General features: G+C 37.4%; 1 protein-coding gene across 3 annotated transcripts in view; it reads left to right on the top strand.

Annotated features, from left to right (window-relative positions):
- The window catches only part of CENPC (centromere protein C), a 111,981-nt gene that overhangs the window by 54,538 nt on the left and 42,077 nt on the right, over window positions 1-15,366 (top strand). For all 3 annotated transcript variants that reach the window (XM_059384747.1, XM_059384757.1, XM_059384741.1), the window contains 2 exons: window positions 7,780-7,971; window positions 14,461-14,746. In XM_059384747.1, the coding sequence (XP_059240730.1) occupies window positions 7,780-7,971; window positions 14,461-14,746 (478 nt within the window). The remainder of the gene's footprint in view (window positions 1-7,779; window positions 7,972-14,460; window positions 14,747-15,366) is intronic.

The raw sequence follows: 15,366 nt of genomic DNA, 5'->3' as shown, positions 1-15,366 counted from the left end.
TGAACATTATCCTACCACTTCATGTTCTTTTAATATTTCTATTTAGCTTTGGGAAGTAGGCAAAGTAAACCTATATCTATAAGCTCTTTTCTAGTATCTCTGTTTTACATGTAATTTAATTCTGAGTCACTTGACTTTTGTGTAGCTTCTAAGATGGCAGCATATATAAAGGAAAAAGTGAAGGGAAAAGGCTTATAAAGCAGATGGTTACCAGAATATGAATAAGACAACATCATATATTCTTTGAGTTTTATTAAAATATAAACAGGGGGAAGAAAACCCTAAGATAGTATGGAGCTATTTCTTCTAGAATAAAACTTCATATTCTTCTTTTCTATCATTTATTTATCTAACATTCAGTAAATTGCCATACACTGTATTGGGCACTGAAATTACAAAGAGAACTAAAACAGTTATCACCATTAAAAAAAAAAAATCAATGTAGGGGCGTCTGGGTGGCTCAGTGGGTTAAGCCGCTGCCTTCAGCTCTGGTTATGATCTCAGGGTCCTGGGATCGAGTCCCGCATCAGGCTCTCTGCTCAGCAGGGAGCCTGCTTCTCTCTCTCTCTCTCTCTCTCTCTGCCTGCCTCTCTGTCTACTTGTGATCTCTGCCTGTCAAATAAATAGATAAAATCTTAAAAAAAAAAATCAATGTAGTAGTGTCTGTAGACAAGGAGATATACACATATATTCACAGGATGATAATAGAATTACAGAGAACAGTTATCCAAGTAGTATCTCAATAGATCTTTTTATCTTGGACCACTATAGTATTTATCATCCAAACTGGGACTCTTGAGAATGAGAGGGGGTGTCAGGATAGGAAGCATAAATTGGGATTGTCTCAGACAAACTTGGAGTGTGGCTGCCCTCTTTATGTAATCATTTTGTAGTGATTGAGGTTTGTAATGATGACACTGTCATGAAGAAAAGATTCATTTATGTTTTTTGTACCACTTTTTTTGAAGTAATAGAAGAAGTAGTTACTCTTACAGAATTTCTTTAGAATAGTTAATGGAGTAGAAAACACTAAACAAATGTATTAGACACTTTATGTGTACGAAATACAATTTAATCCTTCTTGACAGCCCTATAAGTTAGGCGATAATACTCAAGGTTAGAAAATATTGGCTCAGGATCTGTCCCCTCATTAGAGCCTATATTTCTTCAGCACTGTCAAGAAGTTTTGAAATAAGTGAAAATGTTTTCGATGCTGATTTGAAAAAGCTATTAGCTACCCAGAAAACTCTCTTCACCAGAATTGTATTTATACCTGGAGGTCCTAGATGACTATACTATACTATATTATTGCTGATACAGAAGGGAGAAAGAGTATATATTAAAGCACAGTATTTAAGCTAGTTTTTATGAAAGGAAATTCTACTTTAAGTATTGTTCAATTATTTTAGCTTTCTTTTTTTATAATCTAAACATAGACTTTATATCACCTTAAATAATAGTTGTCAGATTTCAGTTTTGTCTGTTTGTACCTTTGTGTATCCACCTTTTCTGTTTTGCAGACCTCTCTTGTAAATGTCTGACATATCCCATATTATTTTTTTTTAAAAAGATTTTTCTGTATTTGAAAGAGAGAGAGTACAAGTGGGGTGGGGGACAGAGGGAAAGAGATACGCAGATTCCTCACTGAGCAGGGAGCCTGGCAGGGCTGAACTTGATCCCAGGACTCTGGGATCATGACCTGAGCAGAAAGCAGATACTTAAACAACTAAGCCACCCAGGTGCCCCCCCCCCCCATATTATTTTTATTGAATTTCTTTCTCTCTCTCTTTCTTCTTTTTTTCTCTCTTTCTCTCAACTTCCTTCACTTTCTCATTAGTGGCTGGCTATTTTAAGAAATATAAAGAATCTGACTAAACTGAAGTTATAGGGAAGTTTTTTTTATTAGTCCTTTACGTAGAATATTAATTCACAAAATTTGAAGGTACAAAATTTTGATTTGTCTTCTTAGGAAAAAACATATCAAGAAATTATAGGGGCGCCTGGGTGGGTAAGTGGATAAAAGCCTCTGCCTTTGGCTCAGGTCATGATCCCAGGGTCCTGGGATCGAGCATTGGGCTCTCTGCTCAGCGGGAAGCCTGCTTCCTCCTCTCTCTCTGCCTGCTTCTCTGCCTAACTGTTATCTCTGTCAAATAATAAATAAAATCTTAAAAAAAAAAAGTATTCTTGAAGGATACGGTTTAATTATAAATGTTAAACATTTATTAAGTACCTGTCAGATTCTTCACATTGATACTCAGATAAATTCTTTATGTAGATTGGTTAGTGAATGTAATGTCTGATTAATTACCAATTTTATTAATTTTTCCATCACTGTTATAACAGATTACCACATACTTAGTGACTTAAAACAACATACATTTATTGTCTTACAGTTCTGTGGGTCACAAGTCTGAAATAGATCTTGTTGAGCTAAAATCAATATATTGACAAGGTTGCTTTTCTTTCTGGTGATTCTAGGAGAGAATATGTTTCCTTATCTTTTCCAGCCTCTTGAAGTTGTTTATATCCTTGAATCATGGTTTCCTTCTTTCATCTTCAAAGCCAGCAATACCAGGTTTCTTAGATTTCCAAATTCTTTTGCCTCTTCTTCCTTTGTCCTATCATTCTGACCACCACTTTTTTTTTTTTTTAACATTTTTTTTAATCTTTTTTGACAGACAGAGATCACAAGTAGGCAGAGAAGCAGGCAGAGAGAGAGGGAGGAGGAAGCAGACTCCCCGCCGAGCAGAGAGCCCGATGCGGGGCTCGATCCCAGGACCCCGAGATCATGACCCGAGCTGAAGGCAGAGGCTTTAACCCACTGAGCCACCCAGGCGCCCCCTGACCACCACTTTTAAGAACACATATAATTAGATTGGACCAGCCTAAATAACCCAGGGTAATCTCCCAGTTTTGAGGTTTATTTAGTCACATATGCAAAGTCTCTTGCCATATAAGATAACATTTTCACAGATTTTGTGGATTAGGGTGAGTACATTTTTGGAAGGATATTATTCTACTAACCATCTCAGTTCAAAGACTAATAATAGGAAAATAACTTAATTCCAAGGATATTCTTACTTTGAAGATATTTTTTCTTTTTTAAAAGGCACTTGACAAATTTGTAATGCCTAAGCTAATGATTGGTGTTGAAGCAGTAGACTTTTCCACTTCTATCTCTTAGGCTTCTCATACTAGATGATTTACGAAACTAATAAATTCTTCCAAACTTGCTCCTTCTTTAGTTTTCCTATCTTTATAAATGGGGCCATAATAAATTTAGTAGCTCAGGAAAGAAACCTGGATCATCTTTGACTCCTCTTTCCTTCAGCAACCTGTATAAAGTTTGACTTCCATTCTTTTACTTCTCTTCTTTCCTCTTGCTATTCTTAGAGTCATTTGTTTCTTAGATTATTTTAGCAGTTTATGCACATGCCCTCTGTCTTCTCTCTGCTCTCCAGGTTCATCTCCTGGGTTACTTTATAATGAATTTCTTCCAGTTCATGAACATACTGTCTCAACTGTGGGCCTTTTAAAGTGCTGTGACTTTTGCCTAGAAAATTTTTCCTAAATGTACTCTGTCCCCTATCAAACTTTGTACTCAGTTTAAATATCATTTTACTTGATTATTACTCCCTATCCCAGTATGTTCCTATATATGCTCCAATAGCATCCTTTTCGTTTTATCAAACATAAAATTACTTGCTAAATTTCCATCTCTCCTTCTGGCAGTTAGACTGAAAGTTTCATGAGAATAGGAACTGTATCTGTTCTATTCCTAAAGTATCCCTTAGATCTTAGCCTTAGCAGTTATCTTTATGGGTCCTTGGAATACAGAAGTATTACTTTGTTTTGGGTGAATAATTTTGCAGTTTTTTAAAAGATGTCCCACCTTCGGGGTGCCTGGGTGGCTCAGTGGGTTAAGCCTCTGCCTTTGGCTCAGGTCATGATCCCAGGGGCCTGGGATCGAGTCCCGCATTGGGCTCTCTGCTCAGCAGGGAGCCTGCTTCTCCTCATCTCTCTCTCTGTCTGTCTCTCTGCCTATTTGTGATCTCTCTCTCTGTCAAATAAATAAATAAAACCTTAAAAAAAAAAAAAAAAGATGTCCCACCTTCAAAATGATACTCCTTTACATGTAAATATGCAAATTTCCCACAGTATTAGAAATGTATTTTTTTTTTTAATAAAGATTTTATTTATTTATTTGGCTGAGAGGCTAGCAGAGAGAGAAGGGAAGCAGGCTCCCTGCTGAGGAGAGGGCCCGATGCAGGGCTTGATCCCAGGACTGTGGGATCATGACCTGAGCTGAAGGCAGAGGCTTTAACCCACTGAGCCACCCAGGCGCCCTAGAAAAGTATCACTTCTAAGTCACCTCTTTTTCTGGCCATTGCTCTACTTAGGACAATATGTCTGCTCAGTTCTGAGTCTGCTCTCTTCACATTACCATCTGTTCATACCTTCTGCATGTGTTCTTGTTTATTAGTTTTGTAAGTTGTCATTCAGTTTTTGATCTTCCCTGATCTGGAATTAGTTTCTAGAATAATTAATTGGTTTGTTTTTGAATTTGTATGATTTCTATGTCGCTGTCTGAATAAGTCTTTCATGATAGTGTTTTCTTCCTCAGATTCTTTTTTTTTTTTTTTAAAGATTTTATTTATTTATTTGAGGGAGAATAAGTGAGAGAGCATGAGAGAGGAGAAGGTCAGAGGGAGAAGCAGACTCCCCAAGGAGCTGGGAGCCGGATGCGGGACTCGATCCTGGAAGTCTGGGATCATGACCTGAGCCTAAGGCAGTTGCTCAACCAACTGAGCCACCCAGGCGCCCTCTTCCTCAGATTCTTTTTCCCTAAATCATTGTTCACACTGATTTTTTTTTTTTAAGTTTATTCATGAACATGGGCAATTTATGTCATCATGAGCACCTCTGATTTGTTAGAACAGTTTCTGAGGGGGCACCTGGGTGGCTCAGTTAGTTAAGCTCCTGCCTTCGGCTCAAGTCATGGACCTGGGGTCCTGGGATTAAGTGCCACATGGAGCTCCTTGCCCAGTGGGGAACCTGCTTTTCCCTCTCTCTCTGCTGATCCCCGTGTTCTCTCTCTCAAATAAATAAATAAATAAATAAATAAAATCTTTATTAAAAAAAACAGTAGTTCCTAAGGATACTTTTGATCAGAGGAAAGAAAAAGGGGGAAATAGAGGAAAAGGAGTTGGAGAAGAGACACAGGGTGGACATACAGGAGGCCTGAAGATGCTGCGCACTGGTGAGGATTCTTGCAGGAATCACTGGTGATTCCTTAAACCCACTCATCAGTAGCAACCATGTTGAAAGTTCTCTGTCTTTGCTTTAGTGTTTTGTAAACTGACCCTTTATTATCTCCTATATCCATTCCCTCAGATATGTTCTTCACTGTCAAGATTTTGCTATCTGTTGTGTCTCTTCTAATATCTCCCATTCTTATCTCTTCTAGCATATTGATTGATTCTTGTATTAAGCACAGTATTGGTAAAGTATATTTCCTTTTTCATCAACTTTTTTTGTGCCTGGTTCAGATCATTAAGGCTAATATTTTTCTTTTACTCCTTTTATAAGCATATATCATTCTCTTTGTCTCAGATTCAGAGTTGCCAAATCCTGTAGCTTATTGTCAAACTGGACTCAGAGAGTTATACTGCTGTAAGGGATCTTGACATAATTTGGCTCATTTTCTATCTCTCTACTTCTCAATCACATTTGATTGGGAGAATGGCTAAAACAGCAGAACAGTGCTTTTCAAACTTGCATATGCGTTTGAATTCCCTGATGATTTTCTTAACATTTTGATTCATAAACTGGGTTAGTAGATCTCAGATGGGACCCAAGATTCTTTCTTGCATTCTTTTTTTTTTTTTTTTTTTTTAAGATTATTTGAAAGAGAGAAATAGAGGAAGCAGAGAGAGGGGGAGGGACAAGCAGACTCCCCGCTGAGCATGGGCCTGATGCTGGGTTTGAGCTCATGATCCTGAGATCATGACCTAAGCTGAAATTGAGAGTTGGGATGTTTAACCAACTGAACCACCTAGGCACCTCAAGATTCTATATTTCTAAATAGTCTCTCCTAGGTGATGCTGATAATAGATGATCTGTGAAGTGTAGTTGGTGTATCAAAACTTGGAGCCTGTCTAAAATAGCTCATGCTGGAAGTACTTCTGCCAATTCCAGTGCCTGCTGTAACATTGGCTTCACCATGAATTCTTATTTCAAGCATATGTGACAAACACAATGTTATATACTACATATAGTAAAGATGACAAGATGTAGTTTTCATTATAGCCCAATTAAACACTAATTTCTGATGCTGTACTATTCTGATTCTCCCTATTTTTTTTTTGTTTGATTTCCTTCTGTGTCTTTACTAATTACTTTTCCTCATTTAATCTATAAATTTTGGTGATTCTTTCCATATTCCCCAAGTTTAATAGTTTACTCTTTGCTCTTCCTTTATAGTCAGACCTTAATAAAATTATTCTTTTGCTTTAGATATCATCTCCATCTGAATTATTTCCCCAAATTTACCTTCTTAGTGAAAGACTGGGCTTGTATTTCCTGTGTTTTCAGATTTCAACCTGTATTATGTTCTCCTTTCATCTTTTAAAAAAGTTCTATATAGTTTCATATTTAATTATGTGATTATATATAATACCTGCTCAGTCTTACATACTGTTATGTAGTTTATTTAGTCCATGAGTATTTCCTATTTGTTATGAGTGCAATTCCTTCTTTGGACTAGCAATCTTTGTCTCAGTTACTTAATAAAATGGTTTCTTGATTTATTTGATGATCAAGAAAATTTTCCATTCTGTCTACTCACACCTAATATTTTAAACTTGTTTCTTTTTTTAAAAAGATTTTATTTATGTATTTGTCAGAGAGAGTGAGCACAGGCAGACAGAGTGGCAGGCAGAGGCAGAGGCAGAGGGAGAAGCAGACTTCCTGCTGAGCAAGGAGCCCGATGTGGGACTTGATCCCAAGACACTGGGATCATGACCTGAGCCGAAGGCAGCCGCCCAACCAACTATGCCACCCAGGCATCCCTAAACCTATTTCTGAGAAAAAGAAATTTTCCATTTTGGTGATTGTGCCCTTCTTAACTGTAATTTTTGTATTGAAATATTGTGTATTTCTCTGATTTTTCTGGTTGTCAGCCACAAAAAACAAAACTACAATTGATTTCACCCTTCTGTTAGATTCTTTTCTTACCTATTTGTCCTGGTAGTGAAATGTGGTTACTACTGACACCAAACATTTTCATCAGCTATGTATTACTTGCCATATTTATTGTTTATTTTCATTCTCTTTTCTCTTTTTAAATTCTGTTTACAAAAATAATGTTTTTCCTACATATAAGAATATCTTTATTGAAACCTCACTTTAAAATCTCCTCCTTCAAAAATTAGATTGACAAAATAATGACTTAATTCAAAACAGAAAAGAAGTAGTTACTTTTCTTTTTAACTTGGGACATTGGTAAGTAGTTTGAAGAAGCCATATATTTTTCCTTTTCAGAGTGTACCATTTTTTTGGCTCAGAAGTGTATAGTATCAAGCAATGTGAAAAGTTTGTATTTAACTGACAGAAACAGATCTTATTGAGAAGATTTGGCTTTAAAAAAAAAAGGATGAAAGAAGCCCACAGAATAAATTTAAGACATAATTGATAGTTTTTTTTAACGTATTGTGATTTTCTGAAAACTCTTTGGTTTCATAGATTGTAAATTGTTTTTTATGGTTTTTTTTAAATTAGGAAGCAAGAAAAACAGCACCAATGTTCCTTATACAGAGAATCAGAAAAAAGATAAGGAATATAAAAAGAAACTTTTTCCCAGTGGGTCCAAAAAGAATAAACTTGTACCTGACGAAGTGACTTCAACTATTACAAGAAGTCGAAGAATTTCTAGGCGTCCATCTAATTGGTGGGTGGTAAAGTCTGATCAGAGTAAGTATTTTATTTAAATGATGTTCATTGAGAGCTCTAAAAAGTCATTCTGTAAGAGGCTTTATGTTTGATTTATGCTCCCATTTTCCACAGAAAATCTAATGAGGATGAAGTTAAATTGGGTTGTTAATAGAAATATCAGATCAGTTAAGTGTCAAGATATTAGCTCTACTCTACACTATAGTCTAGATATAGGGCATATAACTGGGAAAACAAACCCCCTGCTCTCATGGGACTTACATTTGAGTGGAGGAAGACGAGCAATATAAGTGCATAAGTCATGCAGTGATAGGCATTAAGGAAAAATAAAGCAGATAAAAGATAGAGATGAGAAGTAGACGGCAGAAGTAGGCATGGATAAGAAGATAGAACAGTGTTTTTATAAAAGGTAGTGATAAGAGTCCATTTTGATTTTTCATAGCATATATCTCAGAAAAATGAAGATGGGAACCGTACAGATAACATGGTGTGTAACATTTCAGACCAAGAGAATGTTATTTGAATATATTTGTAAAGATGCTAATGGAGCATACTTGGCTGTTTGAGGAATTCAGGAAGGCCAGTCTGGCTAAAGATGAGTAAGCCAGGAGAGATCAAGTCAGAGAGGGAGGCTGTGATAGACAGTTTAGATGCAGTGTATTGGAAGACTACTGAAATATTTTAAGTAAGATTTTAATCAAGTCAAAGTGACTTGATTGAGTCCTCTTTTAAAAGAATTATTCTTTTTTTTTTTTAATATTAAGACATTTTTAAAAAAGATTTTGTTTATTCATTGAGAGAGAGTGAGAGAGACTGCTAGTGGGGTGGGGGTCAGAGGGAGAAGCAGACTCCCCATTGAGCAGGGAGCTTGACACAGGGGCTAGATCCTGAGGCTCCGGGATCATAACCTGAGCCAAAGGCAGATGCTCAACCAATTGATCCACCCAGGCACACTAAAATAATTATTTTTACTGCTAGATAGAGAGGAAACTAGGGCATGGACACTAGTTAAGAGATTGTTGGAGGGAAGAGAAGAAAAGTGGTTGGATTTGGTATTAACAGATTGGAGTTAGAGAGAACCAGGAGTCTAGGATGACTCAGATTTTTTTTTTCCTGAACAAATAGAATAAGGGAGCTCTACTATTTACTGAGATGAGGGAAAAGTATGAAAGAAGCAGATTTGGGAAGGATGTCAAGATTTCAGGTTGTAAGAAATTAATTAGATATCAAAGTAGGTACATTGAGAAAGTAGCCTGGTAAATGAGTTTAAAGTTAGGGGGAAAGATTTGGGAGGACATATAAATAGGGACTTAACAGTATATGGATGATATTTAAGGACTACCTGAAATCAGGACTACCTAAAATCACCTAGTGATAGACTAAACCTAGAGAAGAAAGAAAGCTCAGGTCTGAGAACTGGGAGACTCCAGTTGTAGGAGTCAAGATGGGAAGGAAGATCCACCAAAAGAAACTAAACAGGAACATTTAGTAAGGTTAAAGAAAATGAAGTGAACTTAGGGTTAGGGAAGCAAAGTAATGAAAGCATTTTAAGGATTGAGTGATGAGCTCATTTAAAATACTGCTGATGGCTTGAGGTAGATGAGAGTTAAGGACTGATAATATAATTTTGGCTACATGGAGGTTGTAGGTCACTTTGATAGAAATGGTTTCTGTGGAATGATCAGATCAAAAGCCTGATTCAAGTGGTTTCAAGAGTAGGAGGTGAGGAAGGAAAGATAATAAGATAAGGGAGGTTAAAGATGGGTCGAGGGTAGGGGGATGTGTGTGTGTGTGTGTGTGTGTGTGTGATCTACAAGATGTTATATTGGTTTATCTGCTCATTTAAAATAGCTTCATAGAACGTGGAGAGAGAACCCTCTTGTACTATTGTGGGAATGCAAACTGGTGCAGCCAGTATGGAAAACAGTATGGAGGTTCCTCAAAAAGTTAAAAATACTGTGATCCAGCAATTCTACTACTAGGTATTTACCCAGTATAGAAATACTAATTCAGAGGGATAGATGCACCCTGATGTTTATAGCAGCATTATCTACAGTAGCCAAGTTATGGCAACAGCCCAAGTCTCCATCAGTGGATGAATGGATAAAGAATATGTGGTATATGTATACACAACAGACTATTACTCAGCCATAAAAAAAAGTGAAATCTTGTCATCTGCAATGACATGGATGGATCTAAAGTGCATTATGTTAGGTGAAATATGTCAGTCGGAAAGACAAATGCCATATGATTTCACTCATACACGGAATTTAAACAAAACAAATGAGCAAAGGGGAAAAACAGAGATAGGCAAACCAAGAAACAGACTCTTAATTATAGAGAACAAACTTACAAGAAGGAAGGTTGGTAGAGAGACAGGTTAAATATGTGATGGGGATTAAGGAGTGCGCCTGTCGTGATGAGCACTGGGTGATGTATGGAAGTGTTGAATCACTATATTGTACACTTGAACTTATATATTGTATATTAACTAACTGGATTTTTAAAAATTTTTTATTTTTTTAAAGATTCCATTTATTTATTTGGGAGTGAGAGAGAGCGCAAGCAGGGGGTAGGGGAAGAGGGAGAAGCAGGCTCCCTGCTGGGCAGGAAGCCCCATCTGGGGCTCTGTCCCAGGACTCTGGGATCATGACCTGCAGTGAAGGCAGGTGCTTAACTGACTGAGCCACCCAGGTGCCCCCTACTAAATAAAAACTTAAAAAAGGCTCTTGAGTGAAAAAAACAAAAACCCCTACCTCCTAGAAAGTTAGAGCATAAATATAGGATGGCAGTCCTTGAAGGAGGACTCCTTACCCTTGAAGGGAGTAAGGAGGGGGCTGTTTTGCAGTACACAGATGGAAGTAGGTTGGTTGAATTGATGGTGAGAAGATGAATATGTACTCTGAGTTTTTTGTTTTCTCAGTGAAGTAGTAAGCAGGACCATCAAGTGACAGTGATGTGAGATCAGTGATAATAGAAGTCTGAAGTTTCTTTACAGCAAGAGGATAGATACAAAGCAAAATCAGAGAAAAAGTACATGGGCAAAGTCTGAAGGAGTCCTCTCTCAAAGGATTCATACCAGAGGCACTTAGTTCTTTTGGCAACAAATACTTAGGATAGATGTATGAAATGTTATCTATTAGGGAAGCTCATTAGAGATTTAGTACCCAAGATTTTTACTGAGGTGGTTACTTAGGCACCTTCTATCTAGCAAGTACTAAAATTCCAGACTCCCTGAAGGAAAGAAAGTATTTGACATAAATCATATTTCTTTCAAAGCAGTTTAGGCACACTAACCCACATTTATCAGTTAGGAAATGATGGGAACCCTCCGAAATTAAAGTTCCCAAATGCTAGCCAAGAACTAACTTTGCAAGCAGGTCTTTCTAAGGATAACATTCTTAGGTCTGCTATGCCAACTTTTTTCTGTACAGTATGAAACATTCATTGTTTTGGAACATTTTTGATCTTTTAAAGGTGGTTAATCATGAAAAGATGGTAGATGATAAGATAACATTTACATATACAGATACTATTGACTTTGAGGTATTTAGGTCAACAAGTGAGAGTAGAACAAACATGGCACTACATATGAGGCCTTGTGAATTTTTGAATCATTGGGATCCTTGATTGATAGTAGAAAGAAATATTATGTTGCAGCCTTCCTTGAATTTGGGACTTAGATATGAGTTTAAATTATGATTTCTCAACTTTGGGCAAGATATTTTGTTCAGTTTCTTATTCTGTAACGTGATTACAAATCCTTCTACTTCATTATAAGGACTTAGGCATGTAGTTACTATATAAAATATTATCTACTACTGTTACTGCTCTGAGGAACTCACCTTTTTGCTCCAGGTGCCTGAAACTGTACTATAGCAGATGAGTGTGTAAATATACAGGTAAATAAAAATCTTAAAAAGCCTGGATACTTTTTCTAGAACTCTGAGACTTACCAAAAAACTTCTGTAGCAGTTTTAAAACCGATGTTGAGTTTCTAATCAAGTAGGGAGTCACAAAAATGGAAGAATGCTATAGATCTCAAAGTTAAAACAATCCTTCATCTGCTAGAAAAAGAAAGTCTGAGGCTCAAAAAAGTAGCATCACTTGCAACCTAAGGTGATAGACTTTTGTGCTAGAGCTGGAAAACAGTAGAACCCAGGTTTCCTGACTGTTGATGCATTTTTAATTTCCCTAATAAGCAACCATGCTGCCTAAAGTAGATGTTTAGCCTAAACTGCTTTTTCATGTATATTGAGAAACATTTATGGAGTGCCCACTGTGAGGCAGAAATGGTGTTAGGGCCAGTACTAGAGTGAGGCAAGTGAGTAATATAGAATGAGAAATTTGAGGAGGCATTTAGTCTCAGGGTTGTGTGAGTCCAGGTTCAGTCCCTGTATGACTCTCTGAAAGTGAGCACCTTTTCAAATTACCTACCCTAGTTAAATTTTTTTTTTTAAAGATTTAATTAATTAATTAATTAATTTGACACAGAGAGACACAGCGAGAGAGGGAACACAAACAAGGGGACTAGGAGAGGGAAAGCAGGGAGCTCGATGCGGGGCTCGATCCCAGGTCCCTGGGATTGGGACCTGAGCCAAAGGTAGATGCTTAATGACTGAGCCACCCAGGTGCCCCCATTTGTTGTTTTTTTTTTTTTTTTTTAAAGATTTTATTTATTTGACAGACGGAGATCACAAGTAGGCAGAGAGGCAGGCATAGAGAGTGGGGGGGGGGGGGAGCAGGCTCCCTGCTGAGCAGAGAGCCTGATGTGGGGCTTGATCCCAGAACTCTGGGATCATGACCTGAGCTGAAGGCAGAGGCTTTAACCCACTGAGCCACCCAGGCACCTCATGTTTTGTTTTGTTTTTAATGGTGAAAACTTTTAAGGTATAGTCTTTGGTATTCATTTTGTAATATCTGCATATATAAAATTATTACATTATGTACCTTCAACTTTCACATTGTTATATTTCAATTATATCTCAGTGGACTGGAAAAAATTGCTTCACCATGGTCCTGGCCCTGGTGTTAGCTATTGAGAATATGAAGATAGGTAAAAGCAATATTGGTCTCAAGGAATTGTCAGTCTGCTAGAAGAGAAAGATAAGTAAACAGTTAGATGGGTGATAAATATTTTTAAAGGGTTGAGAGAGAGCTACTTAATTTAGGTATGGGAATTAGGGAAAGATTCCTGAAGGATGAGTTAGGAATCAACTGAGTGACTGGGTGGGGTGAGGAGGAAGGATGGAATGTTTCTAGTAGAGTAGCATGTACAGAGATCTGGAGCTGAGAGTTTAACCTTTTAAAAATTGTTTTGTCAGGGGCACCTGGGTGGCTCAGTGGGTTAAAGCCTGCCTTCCGCTCAGGTCATGATCCCAGGGTCCTGGGATCAAGGCAGGGTCCTGGGATCAAGACACAAATAGTACTCTCTGCTCAGCGGGGAGCCCGCTTCATTACCACCACCCCCCACTGCCTGCCTCTCTGCCTGCTTGTGATCTTTGTCTGTCAAATAAATAAACTCTTTAAAAAAAAAGTTTTGTCAGAGTTATTTGGAGGTCTTGTTAAAACACAGATTACTGGGCTCTTCTCAGACCTGATTTAGTCTGCCTAAAGCAAAGCCAGAGAATTTGCATTTGAAACAAATTCTCAAGTGATGCTGATCCTTCTGGTCTAAGGACCAATTTTTTAAGAACCAGTTCTTTAGAGACAAGCAGGTAGTTCAGTATTGCTGGGTTTTGGTTTATTTGGAGGAGAATGTTGAAAATTTGAATTAATGAAGTGTAGAAGTAAATTATTGAAAATAGTTATAGTCACTAAAAGATTTTAGCAAGGTTGTCATTATTCAACTTGTGTTTTCCTAAGATGATTCTTGAAGCAGTGTGAAGAATGGATTGAAGAACAGCAAAGCTAGAGAAAGGGAGACTAAGAGGAGCTTTAATAACCCAGTTAAATGCTGAAGGTCAGTGATAGGCCAGAGAACTTGAAAGAAGTGGATTTGAGAGGTATTAAGAATGTAGAAATGACAGGATTAGGGGATTTGGTTGTGGATAGGGACAGGAGTCTTGGATGACTCAGATTTCTGATATAGGTATTTGGGTAAATTGTTATACTTTTCATTAAGATAGGAACTAAAACCAAAAGGTCAGGTTTGCGGAAGAGTGGTAGGTGAATATTATGATACTAGCATCTACATAGTAATTAAAGTTCAGAGCAGCAGGGTCCCTCAAAGTAGGGATCCAGAGTGAGAAGCTGGAGCTGGAAGCTTGGGAAATAATAGGATCTTAAGGATGGCCGAAGGAGTAGTGGGGAGAGACACAAAGGGTGGTTTTGGAAGCTTGTGATAAATTTAAAGGGGTTGAAAAGCTGCATTTTATGAATTTAATTTGAAAACAAACATAGCCTTTGAAACTGGCGTGTGTGTTTATGTGTAAATAAATAATGTTGTCAGTGAGCCGGATAATCTGGGTAAACATTATGCTAACTTTAGGTTATCATTGAATCCTTCAGGTCTTCTTTATAGCAATTCTCCAAGAAGAAATGAATTGTCAGTGTGTCACAACAGTAGACGAAAACCTACTGAAAAGTCAAATCAATCAACTAAAAACATTGAGGAAAAAACTATTCCATTTAAAGGGCAGAAGAGTACTACTTCGGGCAGCTCAAGAGCACAGGAGTTTTTAAACGCTAAAGATTCTGGAAGAATTATTGACCATGATGAAATTTCCAGTTGTTCCCAGAATGAGTCATTGGAAAATGATAAGGAAGACCTGGCTAAGAAGAAAAATCTTCTTAGGTATACAATATAGTTAGGTATACAACATAGTTATTTTTGGTGTTCAGCATTTAATAGTTGGTCAGTGTCAATTAATCATTTATGCGGAAACAGTATTAGCATAAAGGGCTCTGCAGTCTGCAAAGGTGGTTGTAAATCCAGACGCAACTGTTAGTTGGAGGATGCCCCAGGGCAAGGTAGTAATCTGAATTTGTTTCCTCATATTAAAATGGGAATAATATAAGGAATGTGGGTGTGAGTGATATATATATATGTATTTTATTAACATATTATTTGCCTGAGGGGTATAGGTCTCTGAATCATCAGGCTTACGCATTTCACAGCAGTGAGTGATGTATTTAATAAATATTATTATCATCACTTAAGAGTTGCTTTTTTTAAAAAAGTGGTAAAAACATAAAATTTACCATTTTAGTCATTTTATTTATTTATTTTTTAAAAGATTTTATTTATTTATTTGACAGAGGTCACAAGTAGGCAGAGAGGCAGGCAGAGAGAGAGGAGGAAGCAGGCTCCCTGCTGAGCAGAGAGCCCCATGTGGGACTCAATCCCAGGACCCTGAGATCATGACCTGAGCGGAAGGCAGCGGCTTAACCCACTGAGCCACCCAGGCGCCCTAT

This window comes from Mustela nigripes, chromosome 1 (assembly GCF_022355385.1).
Source record: "Mustela nigripes isolate SB6536 chromosome 1, MUSNIG.SB6536, whole genome shotgun sequence".
NCBI classification, from domain to species: Eukaryota; Metazoa; Chordata; class Mammalia; order Carnivora; family Mustelidae; genus Mustela; species Mustela nigripes.
The sequence above is the reverse complement of the archived record's forward strand: the minus strand, read 5'-3'. Positions and strand labels throughout refer to the sequence as shown.